General features: G+C 41.1%; 1 protein-coding gene across 4 annotated transcripts in view; it reads left to right on the plus strand.

The window, feature by feature from the left end:
• Positions 1-15,210, plus strand: part of LOC142567368 (uncharacterized) — a 996,706-nt gene that overhangs the window by 221,497 nt on the left and 759,999 nt on the right. For all 4 annotated transcript variants that reach the window (XR_012825184.1, XM_075677836.1, XM_075677835.1 and 1 more), the window contains exon 3: positions 14,108-14,143. Coding sequence is in view for 3 of the 4 variants with exons in the window: in XM_075677836.1 (XP_075533951.1) it covers positions 14,108-14,143 (36 nt within the window). In the remaining variant the exon portion in view is untranslated. The remainder of the gene's footprint in view (positions 1-14,107; positions 14,144-15,210) is intronic.

Here is a 15,210-nt window from a genome sequence, read left to right on the forward strand (position 1 = left end):
TTTAAAGACAGTGAAAGTAGAATAGACTTTGAACAGGTAGAAATAACTAAAAGGAGGCTATCTGATTGGTGGACAATATCAACGCAAAAGTAAAGGAGTAAATACATAGGTATGCATGCATATAGAACCATTAAAGGCTAGGTGGCGCGCGCCGCCGCCGCCCGATTCAAAGGGTTGAGCCACAATCATCCATCCATCCATCCATTCGCAGCGCCCCCTGAGCAATGCAAGAGCTAGGGTGGCTAGCCTACAAGAGCCCCAGCAAACGCGCAGTGGATAGATGGATGGAAGGTAGGAGCGTCCCCTTTGAAACGCGGTGATGGCAGTTGCCACCATGCTCAGCTTTTTATTTTGCCTTTTATTTTTATTTACCTGTGCTGTGTGTTATTAAAATTTTCGATTTTCTTTAAATACGTCTTCCTACCCTTTTAACCTTATGTCACCTCTCTGCTTTTGAGCCACCAATCCTCCAATCGCCTTTTGCTTATTTCCACCGCATATTTATTTTCACGACTATTATTATCTCTGACCCCAGGGCCCCCGGAAGTGGACTGTGGCCACGTCGACATCGGGGGGATTGATACCATCACATTTTAGTATGAGGCGTTCTATTGTTTCTACAGATTTACCACACACAGTACATGTGTCTTCTTTTTCATTAAATTTCTTTTTATAGCTCCGCGTTCTAAGACAGCCTGACCTAGCTTCAAAGAGAAGGGCACTGCCTCTTGAGTTATCATAAAACGCTTCCTTCCTGATCTGCTGTTTCCAGTCTCGATATAGTTCAACATAATGTTTCTTTTCCATTGAAATTCTCCAATTTTTACCTTCTGCGTTTTTAACCTGTTGTTTAATGCTTTTTCTTTCTTCGTCTTCGTGTCTGGCATACTTACTGGTTAGCTTCCTAGTTCTTTTCCGCCATTGTGAGTCAACGCTCTTTCTCTATAGGTATTTTAATACCTTAGCTGCCCACCTGTTATCGTCCAATGTCTTCAGACGTTTTTCGTATAGGATTTTACTCTGAGCTTCCCGTGCTTCGAACGATGCCCAGCCCATATGCCCTTGTACTTCTTTGTTTGTGGTTTTCCCATGGGCATGTAGTGCTAATCTTCCCACAGCTCTCTGATTTACTTCTGGTCTCGACTGAACCTCTGCCCTTAAACACAGCACCGCATTCCCGAAAGTAATCGCTGGCACCATTACTCCCTTCGAAATGCCTCTCAGTACCTCATACCTGTTGTACCCCCACAATGCCCTATGCTTCATTATCCCGGCATCTCTTCGCCCTTTTGCTATGAGAGACGTACTGTTCGTGCTTTTCCGTGTACATCTGTCCTTTGCTTATCCATACCCCGAGATATTTGTATTCGGCCACTCGGGGTATTTCATTGCCTTGTATTGTAAGCTCCTGATCAGTTGTATCGTTGAAAAACATCCCACCGGACTTAGCTGCACTAAAACTGAAACCTAAACTGTCTCCTTCGTCTGCACAGTAATTAACCAGAGTTTGCAAATCTTAATTCTGGCTCTCTGCTAACAGTACAATATCGTCCGCATACATTAAACCCGGCAGACGTTGCTCAACAACCTTTCCGTCTAATCTGTACGACAGATTATACCCTAGATTGCTTCTTTGTAACCTTCTTTCCATACTTGTCATATAAAGCATGAACAGCAGCGGTGATAGAGGACAACCTTGCCTTAATCCTTTGTGTACCTCGACAGTTGTCGTACTCCTAATTCCTTCCCATGTTATTTCAACATTATTTTCTCGATATATTTCCTGTAGAAAATCAATTACCTCATGTCGATGCCTTCATCTTTTAATATGTTCCACAGGACTTCCCTGTTCACGTTGTCGTATGCACCGCTTATGTCCAGGAAGGCTATTAATACAGAGGTCTATTTTCCACCTTAGCTATTTCTATGCACTGGGTAAGCACGAACAGGCTATCATCTAAGCGCCTACCACTTCTGAACCCGTTCTGAAGTTCTCCGAGTGTTCTATCCCAAGTAACCACGGATATCCGTGGGACGTCCATCATAATTCCCAACGTCCATCCATCCGGATATCCAACATGGACGTGCATGGGACGTACAGGAGAAGTCCATATCCTGTTTGGATTTCCGAAGGATATCCCCACAGGATGTCCATGGGAGATCCCGTTTTGAACGTCCGCTGGCTGTCCATACATAGGCATGTCCTGGGTATATACACTAGTGAGTTATATAAACGAACATAAAAATATTGCCGGAAATTTTAGTCTGTTCATATTATATTTGTTCATTTTTGTTCTCTATCGGACAATCCATTCTTTCTTCAAAGCAACATAAATATATTTTCAACTTGGTATAAATTCTGCCCAATTTAACATCGTAGTATTAAAATACGTTTTTTTTCTATCAGTTGGTCATACAAACAATTTGGAGTTTGCTTTAAAAAATGCTTGTGGATGACTAGCAGAATATATAAGCGCCCATTTGAAGCCACTTATTCGACCTAGAGCCAAGCACTCAAGGCATCCCTTATTATGAAAAGGTCCTGACCTCCGAACATGTAACTGGGACTTATATGCTATGTAGGTTCAGGTGTATCATTGAAACAGGAAGTAAAACACGTTGTTGGGCTAGTTGGTTCATTGTATTAAGAAAAAACCAGCAAAAAAAATAAAAAAGACGGACACAGGAATCATACACAATACAGGCCTCTTTCAGCCTCTTTCCTGTCTTCTTGTATGATTCCTGTGTGCGTCTGTTTTTGGCTGGTTTCTCAAAACAGGAAGTAGTCTACTGTGTTCAATTTTGCATACAATTGTATCATTGTTTGTAACAAAAACAAATCTCGAAGGCTACGCTTTTGGTGGCTGCGTGCGTTGAAAGTGATTACGAAAGCTACAATGTGTTAGAGCCGCCATGCATTGACAGTAATCTTAAAGGCTACGTTTTTCTGCCCTTGAAGCAATGAACGGCAATCTTATGGGCATCATTACGGAGTGTGGAATAGAAGTCGGTGGTAACTTCGTTAGACAGGATACCAGTAAGCTATCGCAGGAGACGAAAGATCTGATCAAGAAACGCCAATGTATGAAAGCCTCTAACCCTACAGCTAGAACAGAACTGGCAGAACTTTCGAAGTTAATCAACAAGCGTAAGACGGCTGACATAAGGAAGTATAATATGGATAGAATTGAACATGGTCTCGGGAACGGAGGAAGCCTAAAAGCAGTGAACAAGAAACTAGGAATAGGCAAGAATAATATGTATGCATTAAGAGACAAAGCTGGCAATATCATTACTAATATGGATGAGATAGTTCAAGTGGCTGAGGAGTTCTATAGAGATTTATACAGTACCAGTAGCACCCACGACGACAATGTGAGAGAGAATAGTCTAGAGGAATTTGGAATCCCACAAGTAACGCCGGAAAGAAGTAAAGAACGCCTTGGGGGCTATGCAAAGGGGGAAGGCAGCTGGGGAGGATCAGGTAAGAGCAGATTTTTTGAAGGATGGTGGGATGATTGTTCTAGAAAGACTGGCCACCCTATGTACACAATGCCTCATGGCCTCGAGTGTACCGGAATCTTGGAGGAACGCTAACATAATCCTAATCCGCCTGGCCGTTGAGGCCGTGAAGACTCACCGTTCTCAATGCGCGGGGACTTCTTCGTCCTCTTCCCCTACCTACGTGTAGATTAAGAGGCGGGCACCCCAGCTCGGTGGAATAATAAAGTTTTCAATCAATCAATCGGAGTGTCTGCTCTTAGTCCTTTTCTTTCTCTATGATTTAATCCCCAAACCCTCGACTCTATATCTTTTGTGTGGTTGTGTGTTTAATTTTACATCCGTGAATGAGATCGAGTGCTTTCACTAATTTAGTTTTTTTTTTCTAATCAGCTTCGTTTTATTTTGTTGGCCTGTCCTTGAGCTGCCGGAAAAGGTAAAGGAAGTCTCTTTCGAAATATAATTTTGCTTTCTTGCACAAGAACACAGAGTGAAATAACACAGGAGCACCGACTACATTCGTCTGGAAGCAGCAGATCCTGAAACGCCGGTTGCCGAATGACAGGGCATTCGCCAGACTACAGTGCCTATAGCCAGACGGCGCTACGCATGGGAGAAAAATCGGCATATACAGGAACACCAGAGAAATATTGAGAAAAATGTGGAGGGTGGCTGTTACAATTAGGGTGTACGAAACTATGGACTATGGTACACTCTAGTTAGAATCAGTCGATGGAATCATAGTTTCCCCAAAAAAAATTGACTGCTGCCATCTAAGTCTCCATTAAGCCGATATTTCCTGTAGCTAATTTTTTTAGGAAACTTTATGGATGTTTTGTAGGAAACTCTATGTAGGGAATGGGGGCGCCGCTGCTGCAAGCTCAGGCCTCTCTGCCGTTGCTATAGCAGCTGCGCACGGTCGTGCTAGGCCATGCATAGAGTTTAGGCCATGCGACCGCTACCGCAACTCATTGCATATTCGTTGTGTCGTCTGCTCGGCGCACACCCTGACGCCAGTAGCGCGCGTAGGTGTTGCGTTTCGCAGAGAGATGTTAGCAGACGAAACGTGTAATTTCAATTGTAATCATTTGTTCATATTATACTTTACAGGCTCCATGCCGGACCTTTATTAAGGGAGGTTACGTGAAACTTTGCTAGACACAGGAACACAAAACACACTGAAAATAAACGAAATATGAGGACTACTCAAGAAAAAAAAACGAGATAATTGGGGAGGGGAGGATTCAACGGCAGTCTGTGTGGTCACGAGCTAGCTTAAAAAAGCCCGAGAGGAGGCTTTTAGGGCAAGGCTGCATTTTATTACTGTCATTTTATTACTGTCAAACACCTGTTATGTAGGTTTTCTTCTGTAATTAAATTTTATGCCAGCAAATTTTGTATTTGAGACAGGAGGCAAGGAGGAAACTTCAGGTACGATCTAATGAGAAGGGCTGCTCTACCACCTTTACCAAACTTGTGATCGATGCCCAGTGCAATGTAGCTGGGTAGCATGAATTCAGTGTCATAGATCCTACCGTTAAGTCGAGTTTCTGTTATCCCAAATACATAAGGTGGGAATGAAAAAAGGCAGAGAAAATTTGGTAACTTAATTGTCCATTATGCTTCGAGCTTTAAGATTTAATATCTATAGTTTATCGAAGGGACGATGACGTAGTCAGTGTCATGACTGGGTGCTTGAGGTAGACAATGGAGGACTAGCGTGTTAGATTCATCATTCCAGTTATGACAAATACCATCAATGAACACGTAATTAATGATTTGAATAAGTTACATGTATTTAAAATTTAGTTTTTCATGGCGTGCGCACTGTTAAAAAATATTCCATTATTCGAAAAGGGGAGCCTCTGAGTTTTGAAGCGTCTTTTGGGATTATAATATTCTGAGGGAAATACTAAATGTGTGTTGTGTCTCATTTTTCATGTTCTGCAACTTATCACGATGTGCCACACTGAATACACTTTACCGTTTTTTAATACTTAAGTAAGTATACTGCATATGTTCCTTCTACCTCAAAAATAATGAGCGCACATAAATTGAGGAAATTTGTTGTGCAAGTGCAGAAGACGCTGATAGTTACATTCTTAGAAGAGAATGTTTGTAGCGTATGTTAACGTGATTCAGCTTTGTGCTTTCAGCCAGCCTTTTGGTTGCATTGGTGAAAAAAAGATTATATTTAACGTGTTTGTAAACGTGCTGTTGAGTTTACTGTGATTAGGTTTTATTGAGGGGTGTTTGAATAGTAATATTTTGGAATCAAATAGAATATGAATATTCGAGAAAAATGGCGTTCAAGTGCCAAATCAAATATGGAATATTTTCTCCTCTGTAATCAACATTAGAAAGATATGCTCGAGTGATGCCTGTTATTAGATCATTTCGTACATGCATATAAAATGACCATGACAAAAGGTGGACATCTGCTTAATTTAGGAGCTTGCTATTGAGAGGCAACTGCTATCTGTAATCTAGTGCATCTTCTCAACAAGAGTAATAAAACACAAGAACAACACATCATCGTATGCATATAAGAGCTGTGTTCGTTGAAGGAAAGAAGTGTGATATGACACCACTCCAAATTGTTTTAAAGGAATGAAAACATGGTGAGACTAGCCAAATAGTAAATTGCTTTGCCTAAATCGAGACAACGAGTTAATATACAGGCTGGCCAAAAGTGGGAAATTCTTACTGCACAGCAACAAATTGTTGAGCAGATGCTACCTTCCCCACGTGTGCACTCCGAAACTGGTGCCTGTGTGAAATACCACTGCTCTTCTACATCAAAATTAATAAGAAGAATATTTTGCCTTGAGAATCAAATAATGTTTCTTATTTCTTATATTTGAACAAAAACGGACATTGAACAACTTCAAATAGGGAATTCACTAGTAGAATACAAATTGAACAGCAAGGACTATTAGATTCATACACAAAACTGTGAATGTTTGCACACCCCTAGATTTATTATGAACATGTTTTGTTATACTGATGGGCGTTTGAAATTTCAGCATGAGCCATGTATGTTCATGATATATTCCGGTGGTTGTGGAAAAATAAATGTTCTTCAGTCATGAGATTGCCAAGTCCTTCCTTGCATTCCTTTTTTTTTAACAAAGTGCTGTTTAAAAAAAAATGTGCTTTATGCTACACAAATCACTCTGAGAAGATTAAAGAAGTTATGTTTTTCCCCAGCAAGACTCCTCACAAGACGTAGTGATGAACATGACTGCACTCTTTAAAAAAAAGGTAAATACAAAAGAACCTCATACCCTTTCGGGCGTACCTTCTCCTGAAACAATCATCATATATTTTGCTTACATTTTCTTTTTTTTTTAAACCCTGTGCTCACCACTTTCTCGTCAAGGGTGCATTGTCATGCTGATAAAGTGCATGTCACTTGTGACCTGAAAGTACCGAGCATGCAGCATTAAGAAAGAGAAATTAAAGGCATACAAGGTAGATTATGATTATTTTTAGGGGGCAAGAAGTCTGAAATGGTGCAAACATTCCTTAGGGCCTGGTCCCCATGTAAGTTTCCAAGTAAAATGCTCACATGTTTTTAGATCATTCTTTCTGGTTTGCATTAAAACAAAACAGTTTTAGAACTAGAATGACTGTGCGTATCTCCCACCATCTGCTGCACCACTTGCCTGATATTTATACTGCCATGAATTATAGTACTAGGCATGTGGCTTCCGCAGTGGGCTTGTAAAGTTTTAGCCTGATGTCAACATATTACTGCTGCTGGACTATGGACATAATATAATGAGACATTATGTACCACAGCTGTTGTTGACAAAGGAGAAGCAGAGCTGGATGTCAGAACGTTCAACTAATAGAATTATATCCAAATAAAAGTGCATAACTCATTTTGCCAAGGAATAAACTGCTCAACTTACCTGTTGGGGTCCACTAGTCAGCAACAATGCAACCTTTAAAAATAAATATTTTTTCTTTATTTTTTTATTTCTGGAAGAGTTGTACAACAAAATAAGCATAGAACAACTTGTAGTTGAAAATGTTGTCTGGAGAACTTGCTGCCACCACTCCTGTTGCCTGTGCTCATGGCATAACATGCTTGCAACACAAACATGTTTTTATGTTGTGATGCCAATTTATTCTAATGCAAAGTTTATCAAAGTCTAACATTATTTTTGCCTGTTTATTTACAAACTGTGTTGCCTGATTAAAGGTGCATAAAAACCTGGAACAACCTCTTTTACATGGCCAAAAAATTGTCATAGTTGCACTCACAGCCGAGGTTACTTTCTCAAAGAATAGGTGTGCTTTCAATTGATTATAAGATTACGCTGTTACATTTCCAGCTAGCTTAGTTCAAGCCATGTTTTACGTTTCTTGCCAGTTGGATATCTGGAGTGACCTTATTGGTTGCAGGATTATTGACTATTGTGCACATTGAAGGCATTTACGTGATATTGAATTGCACCTAAAGTATGTAGCCGAGATTATGCCTGTTGACACAAAATCATTGTCTTGAAGAGGGATGCCATAGGGTGTACCTCTTCCATTCTAAACTGGCATGGAAAGTTTTTAACAGACAGTGCTAGCTGCAAGTTGAACCTAATTACCAGCGTTCGTTTGCAAGTTTCCCAGTTCTATCCAAACAAACAGTTCAAAAAGTGTGTCATGAGAACATTAAGAAGGAAAATTAGATGACGACGTACGGAATTTTCTGAAGCCAGCCATGGTTTTTAAAAGCATGTGAGGTAGTTTTTACTTTGCATCTTAATTCAGCTAGCTGCTAGCTGTGTTTCTTGCACAGCTATTTCTGCATCCGATTTTTAAATAATGTTATTTGACAATTCCATTCCATTTTCAGGTTGTAGAAAGCTACATCTTTCACATACTTCATTTGAAAGCATGGAAAAATTTTTCACCACAATGACAATTGTGCTCACGTTATCTCCCAGTTGCTGTTATTTTTTCTTTGAACAAAAGTGGCAACCATAGACAAAACACGTTTGAACTTATACTGGTTTTTCTGTAGCTTGGCATGCACATATCTACATAGTGAAAATATAGATTATTTGCCTGATTTGCAGCAACTCGTAGCTTCAACTGCTGTTGAGTAATGACATAAGTATCATGCTGTCACAGTAGAAGCGCAGAGGCTCCCACGAATATTCTGTGCTCCGCTTGCATTTTCTTTTTGTAAGGAGCAACAGAGTTATTTTCAGTATTCAAGGAGGGAGTGGTCTGAAATGTTGCGTTTATGCTGCGCAGCGTCCTGCGCATCTCGTCTACGTATTCGTCCTTTTGTAATGCAAGAAAATTATGAATGGGCTGGAGCGCATTGCCTCCGCTACGATATATTCATAAAACTGTAAAGCAAATCAAGTGGAAGACTACATAAATGTTACTGCCATCAGATGACCTGCGCTTGTTTACTTTACCGTGGGCTCGCTGCAACTATTGCGTACAGAAACTACTCTAAACAGGAGATAAGAGGTAAACACTCGTTAGCGAAAACCTTTTTAACACCGCATAGTGACTCATTGATCAATGCTCGAACAAACGCACCAAAAACATGATTGGGTCGAGGAATGTTCAAGAGGTACTGCAAAAAAAAAAAAAAAAAAAAAAAATTCTCGCGCAGTTATATTTTATGTGCACCCAACGGCACTTGTTGATCACCTAAACAACGGCACTTGCTCGCACTGTGTAAAAATATTTCCCTTCCTTTGGTGCCAGTCGTGGAGACCCTCCATATTTGCATTTTGCAGTCCGCGAATCCAATTTGTGTAATTTTACGGTGAAATGTATGGGCCGGGCAACTCACACTAGTTTAGGCCAGGACGCGAAACTAGAAGGGTAATGTTCCGAGTGGTGCCGCTTTTTTCGTCGCGACGATAATTAGATTTTTTTACAAGCACTGCTCCAGGAGCCGACAAACGGAGGCCTCAGGAAAACACCCGAGATTATAAAGGAGGGGATCAAAGCTGGAAGCAGGGAAGCTGAAGCGTGCCAGGGGGTGTTCGCATAAAAAAATTGACTGTCCACGATAGCGGACAGCCGATCTCATACGCCCGTGGCACGCGCAGGCCTCTGCGAGCCCCAACCCACGGACCAGCCCGGGTTCTGGCTTTGGTGTCCCCGTTGGCGTTTTGGTTGCTTTGGTATCCTGCAGGCGCCGCCAAAAATGCGAAATAATGACACGTTGTTACAATTAGTAAAAGAAAATAAAACACGATTGAGTAAATATAATTGCGTCCAGCCACCAACTTTTTACGCTAAGTTCAATCCTACCGTGCCCCGCGACTTCTGCAACACCAGTCAGAACTTTGCCACTAGAAGGACCTCGATGCCACACCGCTACACCAAACATCGCCGTACGCTTTTTAATTATTTAAAAAAGCGTCCTTTGATAGCACTTGCATGTAAAGCGACCTTGCCCAATAAAAGGTGTCCGGATTAGTATTGTATTACTTACTACTTAGTATTGTATCACAAAGTAACAAGCTACTTAGTTTATGTTGCTACTCCTCAGCTGTCAGAAGAAAGGGGCGGTCCAGCCACAATGATGCAACACAACGCAAATTTACTTTATAAAAAGCTTTTATTGCCTTTGGTTTTATGAAGCTTTGTAAAACATATAACCAAATCAAACTAAGACCATCTTGTCGCAAATACTTCAATATAAAATAGGATACTTAGTCACAAAATACAGGCAACACTGTACAATAGAACTTACACATGTTAGGCAACATTGAAATATATTAAAATGTGTTTGCGCGATGACCACAGATTATTGTTTGCCTAATAAAACAAACGTTAGATATAATACACCAATCTGCAATCGCGTTGTAAGTAAGAAAAATATCATAGAAATCTGGCAACATTACAAGTTATGCAAAAACCTGGCCACATTTGCAGTCAATTGTTTAACAGGGTTCAAAAATGAAGTTTGCGCTCAAAGCTTGCCATTAAGTTTATATTTTCATTTGAAGCGTACAATTGAACTAAGAAAGCTTTTTAGTTTTTTTCTCAACTATTGTTGCGATTGCTACGAAAATACGGCATGAGCTATGCCGTTCATCTGTTAGAATAATTTTTTTTGGAAACGGAACAGCTTACAACTTGCAAGTCCAAGTCTTGGGATTTTAATTACTAATGCCGTTCATATCAAAAATATCAATATTGTAATTTAATAACAAGTAGGCGTGTTCGATGCCTGCTGAACAGAAATGCACGGTCTTCGAGATTAGCAGCCGTTATTCTATGAAACTCTATGCTCCGAGGAGCACGCGACGGAACTTTTCATCACCTTCGCGGCCCTAACATTCATCATCGAGAATAAAAATTGATTCTCTCTGTTCATGTCAGCACTTGATTTTTACCTAACGTACTCTATAATGCTCTGCTTGGCGTCCTGAAGTTTTTTGGTTTGGGTTCTTCGCCATTTCGCCGCAGGGTGTGCCTCAAACCAACATGGGTGAACTAGCAGACGACAGTCCACGAATATATCCGTTTGCAACGGAGGAAACTACTGGCTGACCTTATCACCGCAATTCATTGTCAGTTCGTTGCCGAGTCGAAACAACCTGGTGTGCAGGGCAACTCTAATGAATTCATAAGGCATTTTTAGGGCCTTGTTGAGTGTTTCTGCTAACCTGTGCCAACCAGTTCATCTTTGTCCGAAGACAAAGCTGAACAAAGAAGCTGCAATCTGACTGTGCTTCTTTAGCTTTATGTTCAACTAACAGAAAGCGACGCATAAGCTTTAGTTGTGGACCATAACAAAGCGCAACGCATAGAAAGTGCGCAGCGAATAACGAGCATTGCGTCGTCTGCTTCCGTTGTCTGCTATGGAGGACAGCGCTTCCTTTCTTTTATTTTTCTTTTTTTCTCCAAAGAAAGTCGCCTTGCATCCTACAAAGACTGAATCTTTGGTCAGTCACCAAGGACGTGGAGAACGTGGGCTGAAAGATTTCGTTCCTCCATGGCTAAAAGAAGGGTCCTTTTCGCTTCTTTATACCCATGTCCAATGGTCGAAGTGCCACCACACTACCCTAACCCACACCTCTCTCTCCGGCCTGTGGCTGGGAAATATCTTTACAGTTAGTGCGTATTCATGGTGCATTGTAACTGGTTATACACCCACGCTAGACTGTTGCGAATGCGAGGAAACCACTGAGTGCGTGATTTGCTCGTGTGAACGATTAGTGTCGCCCTTTGCGCATACTGTTAAACTCTTCTAGAGTTGGGTTTTATTGCGTTTTGAGAGGTGAAGATTTTTGGGCTGTGGCTAAACCAGCCTGAGTTGTCGCTTTCGGGTCATGCGTCTTACTGTGTGCGCAGAAATATTTTTTACGCTCCCTTTCCTCATTTTGTACTCTTGTGCCAAGGATTGAAAATGGTGGGTAGCCGCAGCTGAATGAAGCCGACGGCATATGGTTTGTCGTCAAGTGCCGCTCCTTAGAGTATTTTTTATATAATCCGCTTAATTAGTTGACTAAGATGAAATATGATTTTTTTTAATAATCACTTTACGGCCAAGTGCATTCAGCTGCGTTGTAGAGGGGATTCAGAAACGACCGATCCAATTTTTTGTGGAAACGTGCATGCATGCTGCGTGGTGATTTTTTTTTTCGGCGTTTAAAGAAAGCCCGCAAAATATCAAACAAAACCATGTGAGTGAGTGAGTGAGTACAGCTTTATTAGGGCCCAGTGCAGCCGCGGAGATTGACCCGCGCCGCCAGGCTACTCCCACGTAGGGACGGGCAGGTCTAGCCTACCCGCCCCGTCGCGGCGCGCTGGACGGCCAGGATTTGGTCTTGAAGGTTTGTGCTGTGCAGAATCGCACCCCACTGCGGTCTGCCCGCAGTCACGGGGTGTTATTTCATATTTGGCCGGCTTTCTTTAAACGCCGAAAAAAATCGCCACGCAGCATGTGCGTTGCCAGAGAAAATTTTATTCGTGGCTTTCGAATGCCCTCTACAACGTAACGAAATGCACTTGACCCTAAAGTGACTATTAAAAAAGATTCATAATTGATTTTAGTTCATTAACTAATTAAGCGAAATATTAAAGAATACTCTGAGCGCCACATGACGGCAAACTATATGCCGTTAATTTCAACCAGCTGCGGCTAACTATTTTTTTAAAAACTGTTGGCACAAGTTACGTGAAACACCCAGTATATGAAGGGTGTCCCTCGCAACTTGACCAAAAATTAAAAATATGCAAATGCCACGTAGCTGGACAGAACCAATGTAATGTTTGCCATCGCTTGCAGATATTCAGATTATATTTTTTTTTCGATCCGCCTAATGAGAAAAGTATTCCTAAATAATTAATCACCTTCTCAAATTTTACGATTAGATGAAAAGTGTAAATGGAAAAATAAATGTCGAGCAACATGAAAAACTCCCGCTACAGCTTTCTCTTGCTGGATACGTGCTACATAAAAGTGGTTTTCCGAGCGTGAAAAAAGCCCGCGAATGCACGCAGTGCCTCGAGCGGCCAGTCGAGTGGCAATGTTGCGTGTATTTGCGGGCTTCTTTCACGCTCGGAAAAATACTTTTATGTAACACGTATCGAGCAACAGAAAGCTGTAGCGGAAGTTTTTCATGTTGCTCTACAATGTTTTTTTTTTCATCGACACGTTTGCTCTAATTGTAATAGTAGAAAAAAATATTAATTAGTTTAGGCTAATTATCTAATTAGGCGGAATGCAAAAAAATAATCTGAGCATGTCCAAGCAACGGCAAACAACCTTACCTTGGTTCTGTCCAGCTACGTGGCATTTTCATATACTTAATATTTGGCTCAAGTTACGTGGGACACCTTGTGTAGTGTAGCAAATCGGTGTCTTACCATTGTATACCTCTCCTCTCTTCACGTTTCTAAGCTCTCTGCCAACACCTTGGTGGGCGGGCTCTACACGCCAACATACACAAACAGCTCAGAAAGTTTGTGGGCAAAATTTTTTTCGTTGGACGCACATCTCATTCAAGGATGTGGACAAGTACACGATTACACGGAAGTAAAATAAACAGCGCTGTATCTCCTGCTGCGGATATGTTACACGCTGAATGCACTGCTGGTAGTAGTAAAGGCAAGGCGCAGAAAACCAGGACTCGGGAAGAAGAACACAAACGACAGGACTGAGTTCTTCCTGAGTCCTTGTCTTCTGCGCCTTGCCTTTACTACTTCAAGCATGAACAAACTAGCCCAAGCAAGAGTTTTACTTGAGCACTGCTGGTACTTCCTTCAGAAGCAACAAGTGCTGTAATGAGTGTTTCTGTTTGTGATGAGCTAAAAGTATAAACGGAGGAGCCCAGTATTTAATTACTTATAACAACCGTTTAGAATTATTAAACACCGAAGCAAAGAAATGTAGTGGAAATAAACCTCTTACGCTGTTGAATTCATTACTCGGAAAAATGGAATGGTGGAAGTCGAACCTACATTCTCCGCGCGGGACACGTCCCGCACTGAATCAACTGGGCAACGAAAAAAGCGTGGCCTTGCATGGAGCGGCGGAGCTGAGCGGCGTTTATGAATTGTAATTTCGGTGTCTTTCGGTGGTTTTTAATCTATTTCCTTTTTATTTTTATCATTACAGACTACAACCCTGGTCCTCAAGCGTCCACGTCTGCCGGTGAGTCCTTTTTGATAATACCCGGCAACGGCGTACGTGTACCAACCTCGTGGCACGGTTAGCGCATATCGCATCGTTTTATACGCGCTGCCGTTGATTGACACGTCGAAGCGACGTTTTTAGCATGATTAATCGCGAGTTTCCACTGACGCTTGGCGGTGAACGCAATCTTATCAAACGAGGGCGTTTGAGCTCTTCGTAGTTTACGCGAAAGCATCTTCGGTGGCCATATTTCTTCATTAGCGAGCTTCCTATAGTGTATATTTGTTTCCCTTCATTGAGACCTGTAGCAAAATGATTAACGCGCTTGCTTGCATTCCCTTCTTTTTGAGAAATACCTGCCTCGTTTTCCGGCTTTCTGTTCCTACCAGGGCAAAATTATTTAATCACGCCACGCATTTTAAAGGCGACATGATATTAAAATCAGTGCTTACTACGGTGGATTCTTTTTACCCCAGCGTATTCTTTTTCGTACATACTTTGCTTTTTTATGCAGTCATCTGAATTACATTACTGTTTCATGGGATATATATTTACCAATTTCACTTTCTGTGCAGCACATTCGGGTTCAGGCGGTCTGCATAATCAGACGTATTCATTATTATATCTCCAGCGTTCTACTTCGATCTAGCAAGAGCCTGTCTGTTCACAATACGTTTTTTTTACCTTGTAACTACGTTCTTAGGCAGCTTACCAATTAGCTGGCGTTTGGACTTGTCGATTTTAACTTTTCGGTCACTAGTAATTAATCTGAGTACGCTTGCACTGAATAATAATTTCTTGTTGCCTAAATGTGGGACTAGCGTAAAATGACAATGTGCTTAAATTAAAACAATCTGCTTAAAGCACTGGAATTTTTTGCCATATTCTTTAAAGATATTGCCATTATTATCTACATTCGAATACTCTCCAAAAGTACATTTCTTGAATAGTTCTTGTCATCGGTTATTGTTTTTGTGGTTTGGTAATAGATTTTTGTTGCCTATAATTGGCCTAACTTTTCTTAAATTTTCTACTTTTTTTTTCTTTTTCTTAACGTTCTAGTTAATGTTCAATTTATACTCATG

Source organism: Dermacentor variabilis, chromosome 1 (genome assembly GCF_050947875.1).
Source record: "Dermacentor variabilis isolate Ectoservices chromosome 1, ASM5094787v1, whole genome shotgun sequence".
NCBI classification, from domain to species: Eukaryota; Metazoa; Arthropoda; class Arachnida; order Ixodida; family Ixodidae; genus Dermacentor; species Dermacentor variabilis.